The 19192-nt window shown below is 43.7% G+C and overlaps 1 protein-coding gene across 4 annotated transcripts in view; it reads right to left on the bottom strand.

Moving 5' to 3' along the window:
- LOC106605718 (chromodomain-helicase-DNA-binding protein 4) overlaps positions 1 to 19192 on the bottom strand; it is a 55370-nt gene that overhangs the window by 14206 nt on the left and 21972 nt on the right. For 2 of the 4 annotated variants that reach the window (XM_045718742.1, XM_045718741.1), the window contains exons 13-29: positions 18750 to 18961; positions 15226 to 15357; positions 14943 to 15042; positions 14636 to 14827; positions 13924 to 14124; positions 13643 to 13780; positions 10584 to 10705; positions 10253 to 10426; positions 9840 to 9981; positions 9455 to 9586; positions 9257 to 9374; positions 8987 to 9111; positions 8760 to 8852; positions 8522 to 8663; positions 8149 to 8324; positions 5615 to 5804; positions 4943 to 5029 (exon numbers count right to left, since the gene is read on the bottom strand). In XM_045718742.1, coding sequence (XP_045574698.1) covers positions 4943 to 5029; positions 5615 to 5804; positions 8149 to 8324; positions 8522 to 8663; positions 8760 to 8852; positions 8987 to 9111; positions 9257 to 9374; positions 9455 to 9586; positions 9840 to 9981; positions 10253 to 10426; positions 10584 to 10705; positions 13643 to 13780; positions 13924 to 14124; positions 14636 to 14827; positions 14943 to 15042; positions 15226 to 15357; positions 18750 to 18961 — 2476 coding nt within the window. Of the gene's footprint in view, positions 1 to 4942; positions 5033 to 5614; positions 5805 to 8148; positions 8325 to 8521; positions 8664 to 8759; positions 8853 to 8986; positions 9112 to 9256; positions 9375 to 9454; positions 9587 to 9839; positions 9982 to 10252; positions 10427 to 10583; positions 10706 to 13642; positions 13781 to 13923; positions 14125 to 14635; positions 14828 to 14942; positions 15043 to 15225; positions 15358 to 18749; positions 18962 to 19192 lie in introns of all 4 variants that reach the window. The other 2 variants (XM_045718743.1, XM_045718744.1) reach the window with 2 other exon arrangements.

The raw sequence follows: 19192 nt of genomic DNA, 5'->3' as shown, positions 1-19192 counted from the left end.
TCACTTGCTTTGGCAATGTAAACATATGTTTCTCATGCCAATACATCCCTTCGAATTGAATTAGTAGCTAGCGTATCCACAGACGATGCTGCTACTCCCCGATATATCTGATCTTGAAAGAGCACTCACTCACTGACTGACTGTAGCAATCGAAACGGGCGGATGTTCGAAAGGAACACCTCAATAATGAAAAACGTAACCGCGAGTAGCTACTGTATCTGTCGCGCTGTAATAAAATCAGTTCGGAATGTTCTGTGCCGCGAACGTCAACTGAGGCAAGTGAACATCATCAGATTAAACTTCTGTCAACGCGTTTACCGTTTAGCATGGAAATATTTACGATTATGACAGGATTTTGAGTCGCTCATTCAGGGTAAAATCTGCAATCATTACTATTTTATTTACCACCAATCGGTAACTCATCTGCCGTTCAATCAATAAATCAATGGTTCGAACCCAGACCAAATCATGTCACATTTCTGACTAACATTGTATGAATTACTGTTTTGCCACCAAAACGCTTCTTTATATAGAATATATATGGTCTTTCTTACATAATGCATACACACATAAATGTCCTGGATTTTTGTGTGAATTTCATCAATGGAAATGTTGTTCCAACAATGTAAATTAAAAGGTATTCTACACCAGAATTTTTACCTGCAACCCTTCCATTTCAAAACACTTGTAGTTTAACCAAATGTCATGTTGACCACAATCATATATTAACTTAACAATGATTGGATATCCATAAACTCAAAGAATGGATGTAATCACAAGTGCATTCACCAGTTTCTTCTAATTCTATGTATGAGCACCACACTATAAACTTCAAAATAAGAATTTTAACAGATCCTTAAAAAGAACATGGATGATTCACTGTACAGAGTTGATATATTCTGTACATTTAGCTGCCCTGTCTAACAAGTGATGCAGGAGTTAGTCTGTTTCTGTATAATCTGTAGGGGCCGTTTGAAAGATGTTAGAATGGGACACAGCTTCGTAACACTCCAGGTAGAACTGACCTTAACCACAGATCTAGAATCAGATTATTCTATCCCCAATCCTAAATGAACCATTAGGTGGATGAACAAATATCTAACCCTGTATCAGTAGTTGGGGCTTACCGCCCTTTCTAACTGCCGTCGGCCATGAAGTATTAGTTTGTGCTTCTGCTTACTTAGACTTGTAGTGTGGAATAGTTTGGTACTACTATAATTTAATTGGCCTGTTATAACTGGCTAACAGAATCGGTCACTCTCTCTCTCGCTCATTCTCACACACAAATGCTTACACTCTTTCACTTTCTGTCATTTGCAGGAAAACACACAAGCAAACACTAATTCGAACTGGCACATACAGAGATTCATTTATTTGCACGGACACATACACACACTCATACAGTGCATTCGGAAATGTTAAGCTTAATTTTTGTAGCAAAGCATTATCATTTTGTGGAAACGTCCTTTTGCAACAGTGCCTCTTCAACCTCAGGAGGATGAAAAAAAGTGGCTTGTCACCGAAAACCCCCACAGTTGACAGTGCATGTCAGAGCAAAAACCAAGACATGAGGTCGAAGGAATTGTCCGTAGAGCTCAGAGACAGGATTGTGTCGAGGCACAGATCTGGGGAAGGGTACCAAAACATTTCTGCAGCATTGAAGGTCCCCAAGAACACAGTGGCCTCCATCATTCTTAAATTGAAGAAGTTTGGAACCACCAAGACTCTTTCTAGAGCTGGCTGCCCGGCCAAACTGAGCAATCGGGGGAGAAGGGCCATGGTCAGGGAGGTGACCAAGAACCCGACGGTCACTCTGACAGAGCTCCAAAGTTCCTCTGTGGAGATGGGAGAACCTTCCAGAAGGTCAACCATATATCTGCAGCACTCCATCTATTTATTGCCTACCTCCTCACGCCATTTGCACACACTGTATATAGACTTTCTTTTTTTGTATTGTGTTATTGACTGTATGCTTGTTTATTCAACGTGTAACTCTGTGTTGTTGTTTGTGTCGCACTGCTATGCTTTATCTTGGCCACATCGCAGTTGTAAATGAGAACTTGTTCTCAACTAGCTTACCTGGTTAAATAAAGGTGAAATACATTTAAAAAAAAGAAAAATCAGGCCTTCGTGGTAGAGTGACCAGACGGAAGCACTCATCAGTAAAAGGCACATGATAGCCTGCTTGGAGTTTGCCAAAAGGCACCTAAAGGACTCTCAGACCATAAGAAACAAGATACTCTGGTCTGATGAAACCAAGATTGAACTCTTTGGCCTGAATGCCAAGCGTCACATCTGGAAGAAGCCAGGTCCGCTCATCACCTGGCCAATACCATCCCTACGGTAAAGCATGGTGGTGGAACATCATGTCGTGGGGATGTTTTTCAGCGGCAGGGACTGGGAGACTAGTCAGGATCGAGGGAAAGATCAACAGAGCAAAGGACAGAGATCCTTGATGAAAACCTGCTCCAGAGCACTCAGGACCTCAGACCTTCCAACCGGACAATGACCATAAGCACACAGCCAAGACAACGCAGGAGTGGCTTCAGGACAAGTCTCTGAATGTCCTTGAGTGGCCCAGCCAGAGCCCGGACTTGAACCTGGAGAGACCTGAAAATAGCTGTGCAGCGATGCTCCCCATCCAACCTGACAGAGCTTGAGAGGATCTGCAGAGAAGAATGGGAGAAACTCCCCATATACAGTGAGGGAAAAAAGTATTTGATCCCCTGCTGATTTTGTACGTTTGCCCACTGACAAAGAAATGATCAGTCTATAAATGTAATGGTAGGTTTATTTGAACAGTGAGAGACAGAATAACAACAAAATAATCCAGAAAAACACATGTCAAAAATGTTATAAAATGATTTGCATTTTAATGGGGGAAATAAGTATTTGACCCCTCTGCAAAACATGACTTAGTACTTGGTGGCAAAACCCTTGTTGGCAATCACAGAGGTCAGATGTTTCTTGTAGTTGGCCACCAGGTTTGCACACATCTCAGGAGGGATTTTGTCCCACTCCTCTTTGCAGATCTTCTCCAAGTCATTAAGGTTTCGAGGCTGACGTTTGGCAACTCGAACCGTCAACTCCCTCCACAGATTTTCTATGGGATTAAGGTCTGGAGACTGGCTAGGCCACTCCAGGACCTTAATGTGCTTCTTCTTGAGCCACTCCTTTGTTGCCTTGGCCGTGTGTTTTGGGTCATTGTCATGCTGGAATACCCATCCACGACCCATTTCCAATGCCCTGGCTGAGGGAAGGAGGTTCTCACCCAAGATTTGATGGTACATGGCCCGTCCATCGTCCCTTTGATGCGGTGAAGTTGTCCTGTCCCTTTAGCAGAAAAACACCCTCAAAGCATAATGTTTCCACCTCCATGTTTGACGGTGGGGATGGTGTTCTTGGGATCATAGGCAGCATTCCTCCTCCTCCAAACACGGCGAGTTGAGTTGATGCCAAAGAGCTCCATTTTGGTCTCATCTGACCACAACACTTTCACCCAGTTGTTCTCTGAATCATTCAGATGTTCATTGGCAAACTTCAGACGGGCATGTATATGTGCTTTCTTGAGCAGGGGGACCTTGCGGGCACTGCAGGATTTCAGTCCTTCACGTAGTGTGTTACCTATTGTTTTCTTGGTGACTATGGTCCCAGCTGCCTTGAGATCATTAACAAGATCCTCCCGTGTAGTTCTGGGCTGATTCCTCACCGTTCTCATGATCATTGCAACTCCACGAGGTGAGATCTTGCATGGAGCCCCAGGCCGAGGGAGATTGAGAGTTCTTTTGTGTTTCTTCCATTTGCAAATAAAAACTCCAACTGTTGTCACCTTCTCACCAAGCTGCTTGGCAATGGTCTTGTAGCCCATTCCAGCCTTGTGTAGGTCTACAATCTTGTCCCTGACATCCTTGGAGAGCTCTTTGGTCTTGGCCATGGTGGAGAGTTTGGAATCTGATTGATTGATTGCTTCTGTGGACAGGTGTCTTTTATGCAGGTAACAAACTGAGATTAGGAGCACTCCCTTTAAGAGTGTGCTCCTAATCTCAGCTCATTACCTGTATAAAATACACCTGGGAGACAGAAATCTTTCTGATTGAGGGGGTCAAATAATTATTTCCCTCATTATAACATTTTTTACATGCGTTTTTCAGGATTTTTTTGTTGTTATTCTGTCTCTCACTGTTCAAATAAACCTACCATTAAAATTATAGACTGATCATTTCTTTGTCAGTGGGCAAACGTACAAAATCAGCAGGGGATCAAATACTTTTTTCCCCCACTGTACAGGTGCGCCAAACTTGGAGCGTCATACCCAAGAAGACTAGAGGCTGTAATCGCTGCCAGAGGTGCTTCAACAAAGTACTGAACAAAGGTTTGAATACTTATGTAAATGTGATATTTCATTTTTTATAAATTTGCTAAATTTCTAAAAACCAGTTTTTGCTTTGTCATTATGGGGTATTGTGTGTAGATTGATGAGGGAAAAAAACGATTTAATCAATTTTAGAATAAGGCTGTAACGTAACAAAATGTGAAGGGGTCTGAATACTTTACAAATGCACTGTATAGACAGGTGTGTGCCTTTCCAAATCATGTCCAATCAAGTGAATTTACCACAGGTGGACTCAAATCAAGTTGTAGAAACATCTCAAGGATGATCAATGGAAACAGGATGCACCTGAGCTCAATTTCGAGTCTCATACCAAAGGGTCTGAATACTTATGTAAATAATGTATTTCTGAAAAAAATGTTTTAAAAAAAATAATAATGTTTTCGCTTTGTCATTATGGGGTGTTGTGTGTAGATTGATGAACAAAATGTTCTATTTAATCCATTTTAGAATTAGGCTGTAACATAAAAAATGTTGGAAAAAGTGAAGGTGTCTGAATACTTTCCGAATACACTGTAATCAATTTGAATTCATGACAATAGCGTTTGTTACCTTCTGATCGCTCATCAAAGTCCTCATCTCCCTCCTCTGAGGCCACAGAGTAATCTGAGTTGTTGTCAGACTGATCCTCCTGCCAATCTGCTTATAGAATGGAGAGAGAGGTACAGGGAAGAGACTGAATTAGCCAATCAGAGAGTTTTAAGACACAGACCACTCTGTTTTCAGGGGAGAAGGAAGAAAGAGTGAAGAACAGATACAATCACATAGATATAAATTCACTTCAACCAACTTCACAAGAAAACTAAACTAGTCAATACCAAAATCATTAACAGGGTTGGGGTCACTTTCTTGTCAATGGGAAATTGTCAAACATTAATTGAATTTCAATTCACTTCCTGAATTGGAATTGACCCCAATCTTGTTAGAGACAGATAGGAGAGAGTACTGAGACAGTAGGAAGGAAACATCATGCCCATGCTTAATCCTAGAATACTAGTAGAAACACCTAAAAAAACACAGAGGACAGAGATGGGACATAGACAAACATGTAGTATGAACACAAACCATTAACACACACACACACACACACACACGCTCCAATATAACACAAAAGATACACACTCTTATTCCACACACCCTACCTACCACACACATAAACACACGTCCACATCCACACACACAGAGTAGGTAAAAAAGGTTGCATTGTGCAGCGCTGTTCTGTACCCCGTCTACTACCTCGTTCCTCCTGAGAGCCGTCATTGTAGTTGACAGGCTTGCGGGTCCTCTTGCCCTTTCCCAGGTTACGGGCCAGGTCCTCCTGCTGCTGCTCATAGTGGTGTCTCAGCAGTTTCTCCCAGTAGTCTGGGTCTACTGACTCCTCCTGTTTAATCACCTCACGCTGCACCTCCTCCTCCTGGACACACACACACAGGTTAGCAATGATGGAAGAACTCGTATACTAACTAACACACACACACACAGGTTAGCAATGATGGAAGAATTCATATACTAACACACACACACACACACACACACACACACACACACACACACACACACACACACACACACACACACACACACGTTAGCAATGATGGAAGAACTTATATACTAACTAACTAACTAACACACAGGTTTGCAATGATGGAAGAACTCGTATACTACCACACACAAGTTTGCAATGATGGAAGAACTCGTATACTAACACACACACACACACACACACACACACACACACACACACACACACACACACACACACACAGGTTAGCAATGATGGAAGAATTCATATACTACACACACACACACACACAGGTTAGCAATGATGAAAGAATTCATATACTAACACACACACACACACACACACACACACACACACACACACACACACAGGTTAGCAATGATGAAAGAATTCATATACTAACACACACACACACACACAGGTTAGCAATGACGGAAGAACTCGTATACTAACTAACACACACACAGGTTAGCAAAGATACTAACTAACACACACAGGTTTTCAATGATGGAAGAACTCATATACTAACTAACACACACAGGTTTTCAATGATGGAAAAACTCATATACTAACTAACACACACACAGGTTTTCAATGATGGAAGAACTTGTATACTAACTAACACACACAGGCTAGCAATGATGGAAGAACTCGTATACTAACTAACACACACACAGGTTAGCAATGATGGAAGAACTCGTATACTAACTAACACACACACAGGCTAGCAATGATGGAAGAACTCGTATATTAATTAACATACACACAGGTTAGCAATGATGGAAGAACTCGTATACTAACACACACAGGTTAGCAATGATGGAAGAATTCGTATACTACACACACACACACACACACACAGGTTAGCAATGATGGAAGAACTCGTATATTAATTAACATACACACAGGTTAGCAATGATGGAAGAACTCATATACTAACACACAGGTTAGCAATGATGGGAAGAACTCGTATACTAACTAACACACACACAGGTCAGCAATGATGGAAGAACTCGTATACTAACTAACACACAGGTTTGCAATGATGGAAGAACTCGTATACTAACTAAGACACACACAGGTTTGCAATGATGGAAGAACTCGTATACTAACACACACACACACACACACACACACACACACACACAGGTTAGCAATGATGGAAGAATTCGTATACTAACACACACAGGTTAGCAATGATGGAAGAATTCGTATACTAACACACACACACACACACACACACACACACACACACACACACACACACACACACACACACACACACACACACACACACAGGTTAGCAATGATGGAAGAACTCGTATACTAAACCACACACACACACACACACACACACACACACACACACACACACACACACACACAGGTTAGCAATGATGGAAGGACTTGTATACTAACACACACACAGGTTAGCAATGATGGAAGAATTCGTATACTAACACACACACAGGTTAGCAATGATGGAAGAACTCATATACTAATACACACACACACACACACACACACACACACACACACACACACACACACACACACACCCAGGTTAGCAATGATGGAAGAACTCATATACTAACTAACACACACACAGGTTAGCAATGATGGAAGAACTCGTATACTAACTAACACACACACAGGCTAGCAATGATGGAAGAACTCGTATACTAACTAACACACACACAGGCTAGCAATGATGGAAGAACTCGTATACTAACACACACACAGGTTAGCAATGATGGAAGAACTCGTATACTAACATACACACAGGTTAGCAATGATGGAAGAACTCGTATACTAACTAACACACACACACAGGTTAGCAATGATGGAAGAACTCGTATACTAAATAACACACACACACAGGTTAGAAATTATGTAAGAACTTGTATACTAACACACACACACACACACAAAGGTTAGCAATGATGGAAGAACTTGTGTACAAACACACACAGGTTAGCAATGATGGAAGAACTCATATACTAATACACACACACAGGTTAGCAATGATGGAAGAACTTGTGTACACACACACACACACACACACACACACACACACACACACACACACACACACACACACACACACACACACACGTTAGCAATGATGGAATAACTTGTATACAAACACATTCAAGTGTAATAACACAGACTCAGAAGTATGGTCATCTCTCTTGTTCATGAGCTTCCACAGTATCTCTCTTACACACACACACACCTCCTCTTCCTCGTCCTTGACGACGTATTGGGCCACTTTGAAGGAGCTGAGGTACTCGTTCATGCTCTGGATCTCTGTGTCCTCAGTGGACTCTGACTCCTGGTTCCTGTCCAGCAGTCTGTCTATGGCCTTGTCATCATAGTGGATGACCTGGCTGTCATCCTCCTTGTTGTCCCCTGAGACGGAAAGGGACAAGGAAAGAGAGTGGCGTACAGTGAAAGAGTGTGTAAGAAAGAAAGACTGGAGAGGCCACACATAGTTTCCAGGTTGTTAGTTTGAAGGAAAACCAGCGGACATTACGGCCCCCAACAACAGGAATGACTACCTGTTTGGAGTGGACTGATCTGGTTATGGTTAGTAGTTAGTGACTCACCCTCTCCCAGCTCGTCCTTGAACAGCTCCTCTGTTCCAAACTTGAGGATGTCATCCAGCTCCTGTTTAGACATGGAACCTGTCTTACTGCCCAGCCCAGGACGTACCACCAGGTGGGTCAACATCATCTTCTTCTTAGCCACCTGGAGGAGAGGAGGGGAGGATGAGAGGAGAGTTAGTGTCTGTCTTTTACCTACCACTATGTACGAGTCTGGTAGGCCTTGGTATACTGGGTTTACCTGAGTGATCCTCTCTTCCACAGACGCCTTGGTAACGAAGCGATAGATCATAACCTTCTTATTCTGACCAATCCTGTGAGCTCTGCTGAATGCCTGAGAGAGAGAGGGGAAGAGATTGGAAGAGGAGAGGTGAGCAGGAGGTGTGCATCAAGTGTATGTGTGTGTGTGTGTGTGTGTGTGTGTGTGTGTGTGTGTGTGTGTGTGTGTGTGTGTGTGTGTGTGTGTACCTGGATGTCGTTGTGGGGGTTCCAGTCGGAGTCGTAGATGACGACGGTGTCGGCGGTTGCCAGATTGATGCCCAAACCTCCCGCTCTGGTAGAGAGCAGGAAGGCAAACTGCGGGGCGCCAGGAGCTGAGGAGAGAGAGAGAGAGAGAGAAGGGAGAGAGGTGACAAAAGACAAATAGATACTTCCATTTCATATTTTTTCATGGTTAAAATTAGTGTTCCAATTGTGCTGTTGTTAGTGTATCCATGAACCCATGTGTGTGTGTCTCACCGTTGAAGCGGTCGATGGCCTCCTGTCTCATGCCCCCCGTTACACCTCCATCAATCCTCTCGTACTTATAACCCTCGTTCTCCAGGAAGTCCTCCAGCAGGTCCAACATCTTAGTCATCTACCAGGAGACAGAGACAGATTGTTTGTTTGTTTGTTGTGTGTGTGTGTGTGTGTGTGTGTGTGTGTGTGTGTGTGTACCTGAGAGAAGACGAGCACTCTATGTCCTCCCTCCTTGAGTTTAACCATCATCTTTTGCAGCAGAGTCAGTTTCCCAGAAGCCCTTGTGAGGGCACTGCCCTCGTACATTCCGTTTGGAATCTTTGGCGCCTCCTGCAGGAGATCAATCAATCAAACATCAGTCCTTTACTGAATTAAAGCTCATCATCAAGCAGACTGCATCCAGATCAAAGCATCTTAACACATTCTGTTTAGTCCGTTGGTTATATTTCCAAAACTAAACCTAACAAAATCATATACACTCAAGACAACATTTACTCGTATACAAACACACAGATTGATGCCCTCCTTCAAGCACCGAATCAATGGTATGGCCCATGTCTCAGAGAATGGGTTGGGATCGTACCATTGCGGCTCCAGGAAAGAGGTAGGGGTGGTTGCAACACTTCTTGAGGTCCATAACCACGTTGAGCAGGGACACTTGGTTTCCTCCTCCACGGGTGTTCAGGGCGTCAAAGTTACGCGTCAAGATGAACTTGTAGTACTTCCTGCATCACACAATTAAATTAATACCAGAAAACAAGAAATAGAATCCAACATGAGACTTCTGCAACACTACTGACATTCAACCCTCTATTTCCTTATTTTCTATACTTCTCCACTCATTAGCATGTGCTAGCACTGATTGTACTGTACTGTTGAGGGAGATGGCAAGTAAGCATTTCGAGGCACCTTTTATACCTTCTGTAGACTATGTATGTGAGGAATCCAATTTGATTTGACTGCTCCCACCCTCCCCTCATCCTCCTCATCACTTACTTCTGCATGGGGCTGAGCTCCACTCGTAGGATGAGCTCTGTCTTGGAGGGCATGTGTTTGAAGACGTCGGCCTTCAGTCTCCTGAGCATGTGTGGTCCCAGCATGTCATGCAACTTCTTGATCTGGTCTTCTTTGGCGATGTCAGCAAACTCTTCCAGGAACCCCTCTAGGTTACTGCAGAGCAGAGAGGGACAGAAGGGGGGTGGACTTTGTGTTATTGTTTTGGTTACTGGATTTGTTCAAAAAGAAACATCAGGACTACAAAACACTAAGCAATAGCAGCACTCAAATATACACACATACACACACACAGTAGTGTAGGCATACTGACTTGAATCTCACTGGGGTGAGGAAGTTGAGCAGGTGGAAGAGTTCCTCCAGGTTGTTCTGTAGAGGTGTACCAGTCAGCAGCAGCTTGTGCTGGAGAGGGTAGTTATTCAGAATCCTAAAGAACTACAGAGAGAGAGACAGCGTTTTATACTTCAGCTGTCCTCTTCACAAAACAGGGTGATCTCTCATCTTTGACTGGTTATAATCATAACTATACTAATAAACGCTGTATTCAGTATGCAAGGATACGTCATATTATAATGTTTATGGTACTGCTTATGACTATAATGGTTATGACAATAATGGATATGACTATAATGGTTATGACTATAATGGTTATGACTATAATGGTTATGACTATAATGGTTATGGTACTGGTTATGACTATAATGGTTATGACTATAATGGATTTGACTATAATGGTTATGGTACTAGTTATGACTATAATGCTTATTGTACTAGTAATGCCTATAATGGTTATGGTACTGGTTATGACTATAATGCTTATTGTACTAGTAATGCCTATAATGGTTATGGTACTGGTTATGGCTATAATGGTTATGGTACTAGTTATGACTATAATGGTTATGGTACTAGTTATGACTATAATGGTTATGGTACTAGTAATGACTATAATGGTTATGGTACTGGTTAAGACTATAATGGTTATTGTACTAGTTATGACTATAATGGTTATGGTACTAGTTATGACTATAATGGTTATGGTACTAGTTATGACTATAATGGATATGACAATAATGGTTATGGCTATAATGGTTATGACTATAATGGTTATGACTATAATGGTTATGGTACTAGTTATGACTATAATGGTTATGGTACTGGTTAAGACTATAATGGTTATGGTACTAGTTATGACTATATTGGTTATGACTATAATGGTTATGGTACTAGTTATGACTATAATGGTTATGGTACTGGTTAAGACTATAATGGTTATAGTACTAGTTATGACTATAATGGTTATGGTACTAGTTATGACTATAATGGTTATGGTACTAGTTATGACATTAATGGTTATGGTACTAGTTATGACTATAATGGTTATGACTATAATGGTTATGGTACTGGTTAAGACTATAATGGTTATGGTACTAGTTATGACTATAATGGTTATGGTACTAGTTATGACATTAATGGTTATGGTACTAGTTATGACATTAATGGTTATGGTACTAGTTATGACTATAATGGTTCTGACTATAATGGTTATGGTACTAGTTATGACTATAATGGTTCTGACTATAATGGTTATGGTACTAGTTATGACTATAATGGTTAAGACTATAATGGTTATGGTACTGGTTCTGACTATAATGGTTATGGTACTGGTTAAGACTATAATGATTATAGTTCTGGTTAAGACTATAATGGTTATGGTACTGGTTAAGACTATAATGGTTATGGTACTAGTTATGACTATAATGGTTATGACTATAATGGTTATGGTACTGGTTAAGACTATAATGGTTATGGTACTGGTTCTGACTATAATGGTTATGGTACTGGTTCTGACTATAATGGTTATGGTACTGGTTAAGACTATAATGATTATAGTTCTGGTTAAGACTATAATGGTTATGGTACTAGTTATGACTATAATGGTTATGACTATAATGGTTATGGTACTAGTTATGACTATAATGATTATAGTTCTGGTTAAGACTATAATGGTTATGGTACTGGTTAAGACTATAATGGTTATGGTACTAGTTATGACTATAATGGTTATGACTATAATGGTTATGGTACTGGTTAAGACTATAATGGTTATGGTACTGGTTAAGACTATAAAGATTATAGTTCTGGTTAAGACTATAATGGTTATGGTACTGGTTAAGACTATAATGGTTATGGTACTGGTTAAGACTATAAAGATTATAGTTCTGGTTAAGACTATAATGGTTATGGTACTGGTTAAGACTATAATGGTTATGGTACTGGTTAAGACTATAATGGTTATGGTACTGGTTAAGACTATAAAGATTATAGTTCTGGTTAAGACTATAATGGTTATGGTACTGGTTAAGACTATAATGGTTATGGTACTGGTTAAGACTATAAAGATTATAGTTCTGGTTAAGACTATAATGGTTATGGTACTGGTTAAGACTATAATGGTTATGGTACTGGTTAAGACTATAATGATTATAGTTCTGGTTAAGACTATAATGGTTATGGTACTAGTTATGACTATAATGGTTATGACTATAATGGTTATGGTACTGGTTAAGACTATAATGGTTATGGTACTGGTTAAGACTATAATGATTATAGTTCTGGTTAAGACTATAATGGTTATGGTACTGGTTAAGACTATAATGGTTATGGTACTGGTTAAGACTATAATGGTTATGGTACTGGTTAAGACTATAATGATTATAGTTCTGGTTAAGACTATAATGGTTATGGTACTGGTTAAGACTATAATGGTTATGGTACTGGTTAAGACTATAATGGTTATGGTACTGGTTAAGACTATAAAGATTATAGTTCTGGTTAAGACTATAATGGTTATGGTACTGGTTAAGACTATAATGATTATAGTTCTGGTTAAGACTATAATGGTTATGGTACTGGTTAAGACTATAATGGTTATGGTACTGGTTAAGACTATAATGGTTATGGTACTGGTTAAGACTATAATGATTATAGTTCTGGTTAAGACTATAATGGTTATGGTACTAGTTATGACTATAATGGTTATGACTATAATGGTTATGGTACTGGTTAAGACTATAATGGTTATGGTACTGGTTAAGACTATAATGATTATAGTTCTGGTTAAGACTATAATGGTTATGGTACTGGTTAAGACTATAATGGTTATGGTACTGGTTAAGACTATAATGGTTATAGTTCTGGTTCTGACTATATTGGTTATGGTACTGGTTAAGACTATAATGGTTATGGTACTGGTTAAGACTATAATGGTTATGGTACTGGTTAAGACTATAATGGTTATAGTTCTGGTTCTGACTATAATGGTTATGGTACTGGTTAAGACTATATTGGTTATGGTACTGGTGTGTGTCTGACCTTTGACTGGTTGTTCTTCAGCCTGTGGGCCTCATCCACCACCAGACAGGCCCAGTCTATGGAGCCCAGCACAGCCTGGTCTATAGTGATCAGCTCATAGGACGTCAGCAGGACATGGAACTTCACCGATGAGTCTTTCTGCAGGAGGACAGAGAGAGAGGGAGGGGGCAAAGGATTAGGGGATAACAATAAAGATATAATGAGGGATATCGAAACAAATCAACAACCATGACCGCACCTTATCAGTCTTTCCCCATCCTCCCATCCCACTCGTCTCTCACCTTCATCTTAGAGGCCTTCTTGCCCCCCCGGATGGCATTGCCCTCGAAGGAGAACTCGTTCTCTCTGATGACGGCTCTGCTGTCCTTGTCTCCTACGTAGGTCACCACGTACATGTCCGGGGCCCACAACTCAAACTCTCTCTCCCAGTTAATGATGGTGGACAGGGGGGCGCTCACCAGGAACGGGCCCTTTGAATGACCCTGGAGGGGTGGAAGGTCAGGGGTTAATAGGTGAGTGAGTAAAACACTTCAGGTGAATCAGAAAAGAGAAGTGCCTAAGTCGGATTTAGATGCTCTGCCCTTATCCCCTAACACTGGACTGATCATTCATGTCGCTAGGTATTTAGCAGTAGGGTAATAACTCAACCTAGCCTTCTGATAAGACTTTAGGGACTTTGCTTGTATTTGTCACAGCCTGACTTTAGGACAGAGTCCATCTTTTTGGACTCTTTATCTCCTTTGATGGGCGGTTTTATTGTTTGTCCAGGGCTTGGCAGTACCCCCACTCAAATTATTGATAAGGGAAGGCAGACTGGAAGAGAGACACAAACTTACATACAAACAGGATATCTCTCTCTCTCTCTCTCTCACACACACACACTCTGAAACACATCGCTGTGGAATCAGATGTCCAAGAGAAGTGACCATCCTTTTGACCATCCTTTTGCCTATCCAGCACACACAGACCCCAATACAGACCCTACCAACACACCTCTTTGTAGAGTGAGTAGAGGAAGACAGCGGTCTGGACTGTCTTGCCTAGACCCATCTCATCAGCCAGTATAGTATCAGTGGCCTGAGCCCAGGAGAAACGCAGCCAGTTGAGACCCTCCAGCTGGTAGGGGTGCAGCGTTCCCCCTGTAGTGTCCAGGTAGTCTGGCTGATGGTCAAACTTGATGGTGGGCTGGAGGGGAAGTGGAAGATAAACATCTTCCTTTACATCACAGAATCATGAATCAATGTGAATGGGAGATTTGGAAGATTCACATGAAAAGGAACAAGGAAGTACCCGTACTTACATCCACCACAGGGTTAGCAGGGGGTTTCTCACTCTTCTTCACTTTAGCTATCTTCTTCAGCTTCTTACCAGGCCTGCCCTCATCTCCCAACATCAACTCTCTGAGAGAGAGAGATGGAAGAGGGGGTAGGTAGAGAAAGATGGAAGACATGAAGAGGATTAGATTATTGCTTCAGGTTACTTACTATAGGTTGCTATAGGCAGAGTTGTCTGAGTTTTGTGTGCATGCATTGGTGAGTGTGTGCATGTTGTGTGTGTGTGTGTGTGTGTGTGTGTGTGTGTACCTGTGGTTCCAGTAGGTCTGCTTGTATTGGTCGTACTCTGGGATGTCCATCTCCTCACTCTCCCAGGAAGCCTGGTCGTAGGCCAGATCCCTCCACTTGATCAGGTAGTGCACGTTGTTCTTCTTATCCACACTGGAGAGAGGAGAGGGGAAGGAGAATGATGATATTATGGTTTACATCTGTATTGATACAAATAGGATACAGAGGTGTTAAACTATTGCCATTTTTACAGCAAATAAACAGTCTTTGACACACCTGTGTTAGGAGGTAGTATGCTACCTATGCTGTGTTGTGTTAGCGTGTTTATCCCAGGTGTGTGTGTGTGTGTGTTTAGCCCAGGTGTGTGTGTTAGCGTGTGAATCCCAGGTGTGTGTGTGTGTGTGTATCCCAGGTGTGTGTGTGTGTGTGTGTGTGTGTGTGTGTGTGTGTGTATCCCAGGTGTGTGTGTGTGTGTGTGTGTGTGTGTGTGTGTGTGTGTGTGTGTGTGTGTGTGTGTGTGTGTGTGTGTGTGTGTTAGCGTGTTTATCCCAGGTGTGTGTGTTAGCGTGTTTATCCCAGGTGTGTGTGTTTAGCGTGTGTACCCCAGGTGTGTGTGTGTTAGCGTGTGTACCCCAGGAGTGTGTGTGTTAGCGTGTGTACCCCAGGAGTGTGTGTGTTAGCGTGTGTACCCCAGGAGTGTGTGTGTGTTAGCATGTGTACCCCAGGTGTGTGTGTGTGTGTTAGCGTGTGTGTGTTAGCGTGTGTACCCCAGCTGTGTGTGTGTTAGCGTGTGTACCCCAGGTGTGTGTGTGTTAGCATGTGTACCCCAGCTGTGTGTGTTTTAGCATGTGTACCCCAGCTGTGTGTGTGTTAGCGTGTGTACCCCAGCTGTGTGTGTGTTAGCGTGTGTACCCCAGGTGTGTGTGTGTTAGCGTGTTTATCCCAGGTGTGTGTGTTAGCGTGTGTATCCCAGGGTGTGTGTGTGTGTGTGTGTGTGTTAGCGTGTGTACCCCAGGTGTGTGTGTGTTAGCGTGTGTACCCCAGGTGTGTGTGTGTTAGCGTGTGTACCCCAGGTGTGTGTGTGTTAGCGTGTGTACCCCAGGTGTGTGTGTGTGTTAGCGTGTGTACCCCAGGTGTGTGTGTGTGTGTTAGCATGTGTACCCCAGGTGGGTGTGTGTGTGTGTGTTAGCGTGTGTGTGTTAGCATGTGTACCCCAGGTGTGTGTGTGTTAGCGTGTGTACCCCAGGTGTGTGTGTGTTAGCGTGTGTACCCCAGGTGTGTGTGTGTTAGCGTGTGTACCCCAGGTGTGTGTGTTTTAGCGTGTGTACCCCAGGTGTGTGTGTGTTAGCGTGTGTACCCCAGGAGTGTGTGTGTTAGCGTGTGTACCCCAGGAGTGTGTGTGTGTTAGCATGTGTACCCCAGGTGTGTGTGTGTGTGTGTTAGCGTGTGTGTGTTAGCGTGTGTACCCCAGCTGTGTGTGTGTTAGCGTGTGTACCCCAGGTGTGTGTGTGTTAGCGTGTGTACCCCAGCTGTGTGTGTTTTAGCGTGTGTACCCCAGGTGTGTGTGTGTTAGCGTGTGTACCCCAGCTGTGTGTGTGTTAGCGTGTGTACCCCAGCTGTGTGTGTGTTAGCGTGTGTACCCCAGGTGTGTGTGTGTTAGCGTGTTTATCCCAGGTGTGTGTGTGTTAGCGTGTGTACCCCAGGTGTGTGTGTGTGTTAGCGTGTGTACCCCAGGTGTGTGTGTGTGTTAGCGTGTGTACCCCAGGTGTGTGTGTGTGTTAGCGTGTGTACCCCAGGTGTGTGTGTGTGTTAGCATGTGTACCCCAGGTGGGTGTGTGTGTGTGTTAGCGTGTGTGTGTTAGCGTGTGTACCCCAGGTGTGTGTGTGTTAGCGTGTGTACCCCAGGTGTGTGTGTGTTAGCGTGTGTACCCCAGCTGTGTGTGTGTTAGCGTGTGTACCCCAGGTGTGTGTGTGTTAGCGTGTGTACCCCAGCTGTGTGTGTTTTAGCGTGTGTACCCCAGGTGTGTGTGTGTTAGCGTGTGTACCCCAGCTGTGTGTGTGTTAGCGTGTGTATCCCAGCTGTGTGTGTGTTAGCGTGTGTACCCCAGGTGTGTGTGTGTTAGCGTGTGTACCCCAGGGTGTGTGTGTGTTAGCGTGTGTACCCCAGGTGTGTGTGTGTTAGCGTGTGTACCCCAGGTGTGTGTGTGTGTTAGCGTGTGTACCCCAGGTGTGTGTGTGTGTTAGCGTGTGTACCCCAGGTGTGTGTGTGTGTTAGCGTGTGTACCCCAGGTGGGTGTGTGTGTGTGTTAGCGTGTGTGTGTTAGCGTGTGTACCCCAGGTGTGTGTGTGTTAGCGTGTGTACCCCAGGTGTGTGTGTGTTAGCGTGTGTACCCCAGGTGTGTGTGTGTTAGCGTGTGTACCCCAGGTGTGTGTGTGTTAGCGTGTGTACCCCAGGTGTGTGTGTGTTACCGTGTGTACCCCAGGTGTGTGTGTGTTAGCGTGTGTACCCCAGGTGTGTGTGTGTTAGCGTGTGTATCCCAGGTGTGTGTGTTTTAGCGTGTGTACCCCAGGTGTGTGTGTGTTAGCGTGTGTACCCCAGGTGTGTGTGTGTTAGCGTGTGTACCCCAGGTGTGTGTGTTTTAGTGTGTGTACCCCAGGTGTGTGTGTGTTAGCGTGTGTACCCCAGGTGTGTGTGTGTTAGCGTGTGTACCCCAGGTGTGTGTGTGTTAGCGTGTGTACCCCAGCTGTGTGTGTGTTAGCGTGTGTACCCCAGGTGTGTGTGTGTGTTAGCGTGTGTACCCCAGGTGTGTGTGTGTGTTAGCGTGTGTACCCCAGCTGTGTGTGTGTTAGCGTGTGTACCCCAGCTGTGTGTGTGTTAGCGTGTGTACCCCAGCTGTGTGTGTGTTAGCGTGTGTACCCCAGCTGTGTGTGTTTTAGCGTGTGTACCCCAGGTGTGTGTGTGTTAGCGTGTGTACCCCAGGTGTGTGTGTGTTAGCGTGTGTACCCCAGGTGTGTGTGTGTTAGCGTGTGTACCCCAGGTGTGTGTGTGTGTTAGCGTGTGTACCCCAGGTGTGTATGTGTTAGCGTGTGTACCCCAGGTGTGTGTGTGTGTGTGTGTGTTAGCGTGTGTATCCCAGGTGTGTGTGTGTGTGTGTTAGCGTGTGTATCCCAGGTGTGTGTGTGTTAGCATGTGTATCCCAGGTGTGTGTGTTAGCGTGTGTATCCCAGGTGCCTGTGTGTGTGTGTGTGTGTGTGTGTGTGTGTGTGTGTGTGTGTGTGTGTGTTAGCGTGTGTATCCCAGGTGCCTGTGTGTGTGTGTGTGCGTGTTAGCGTGTGTATCCCAGGGTGTGTGTGTGTGTGTGTGTGTTTGCGTGTGTATCCCAGGTGCCTGTGTGTGTGTGTGTGTGTGTGTGTGTGTGTGTGTGTGTGTGTGTGTGTGTGTGTGTGTGTGTGTGTGTGTGTGTGTTAGCGTGTGTATCCCAGGTGTGTGTGTGTGTGTGTGTGTGTGTTAGCGTGTGTATCCCAGGTGCCTGTGTGTGTGCTACCTGTGGTTGAGGATGCGGTGGATCATGAGCCACTCCATCTTGACTCCGTAACGGTAGAACTCCTCCTCCATGTGTACGTACAGGGGGTCCTTGTTCTTCCTCTTAGTGCTCTTGTCATCATCCCCCTCCCCTCCGAAGTCCACCAGCGGGGGCTCGTCCATGTCCGTCTTCCTCTGGTAGTTACGGAACATCACCTGGCAGTTCAGCTCCAACTGGAGGGAGGGAGAGACAAGAGTGAAAAAGATGAGTCTACTCTCTATTTAGTACATAAGGATGAAGACATTCAGCCTAGGGCTGTTGCGGTGACCGTATTACCGCCACACTGGCAGTCATGACGGCAGTAAAATTCCACGTGACCGTTGAGTCACGGTAATCTCCTTTTATGCACTCTGGACATGCTTTGGTAGTACCCAACTTACTGACACCATCAGATCCTAATGGCC

The sequence above is a fragment of the Salmo salar genome, chromosome ssa05 (genome assembly GCF_905237065.1).
Source record: "Salmo salar chromosome ssa05, Ssal_v3.1, whole genome shotgun sequence".
Classification (NCBI taxonomy): Eukaryota; Metazoa; Chordata; class Actinopteri; order Salmoniformes; family Salmonidae; genus Salmo; species Salmo salar.
This window is presented reverse-complemented; position numbering and strand designations above follow the sequence as displayed.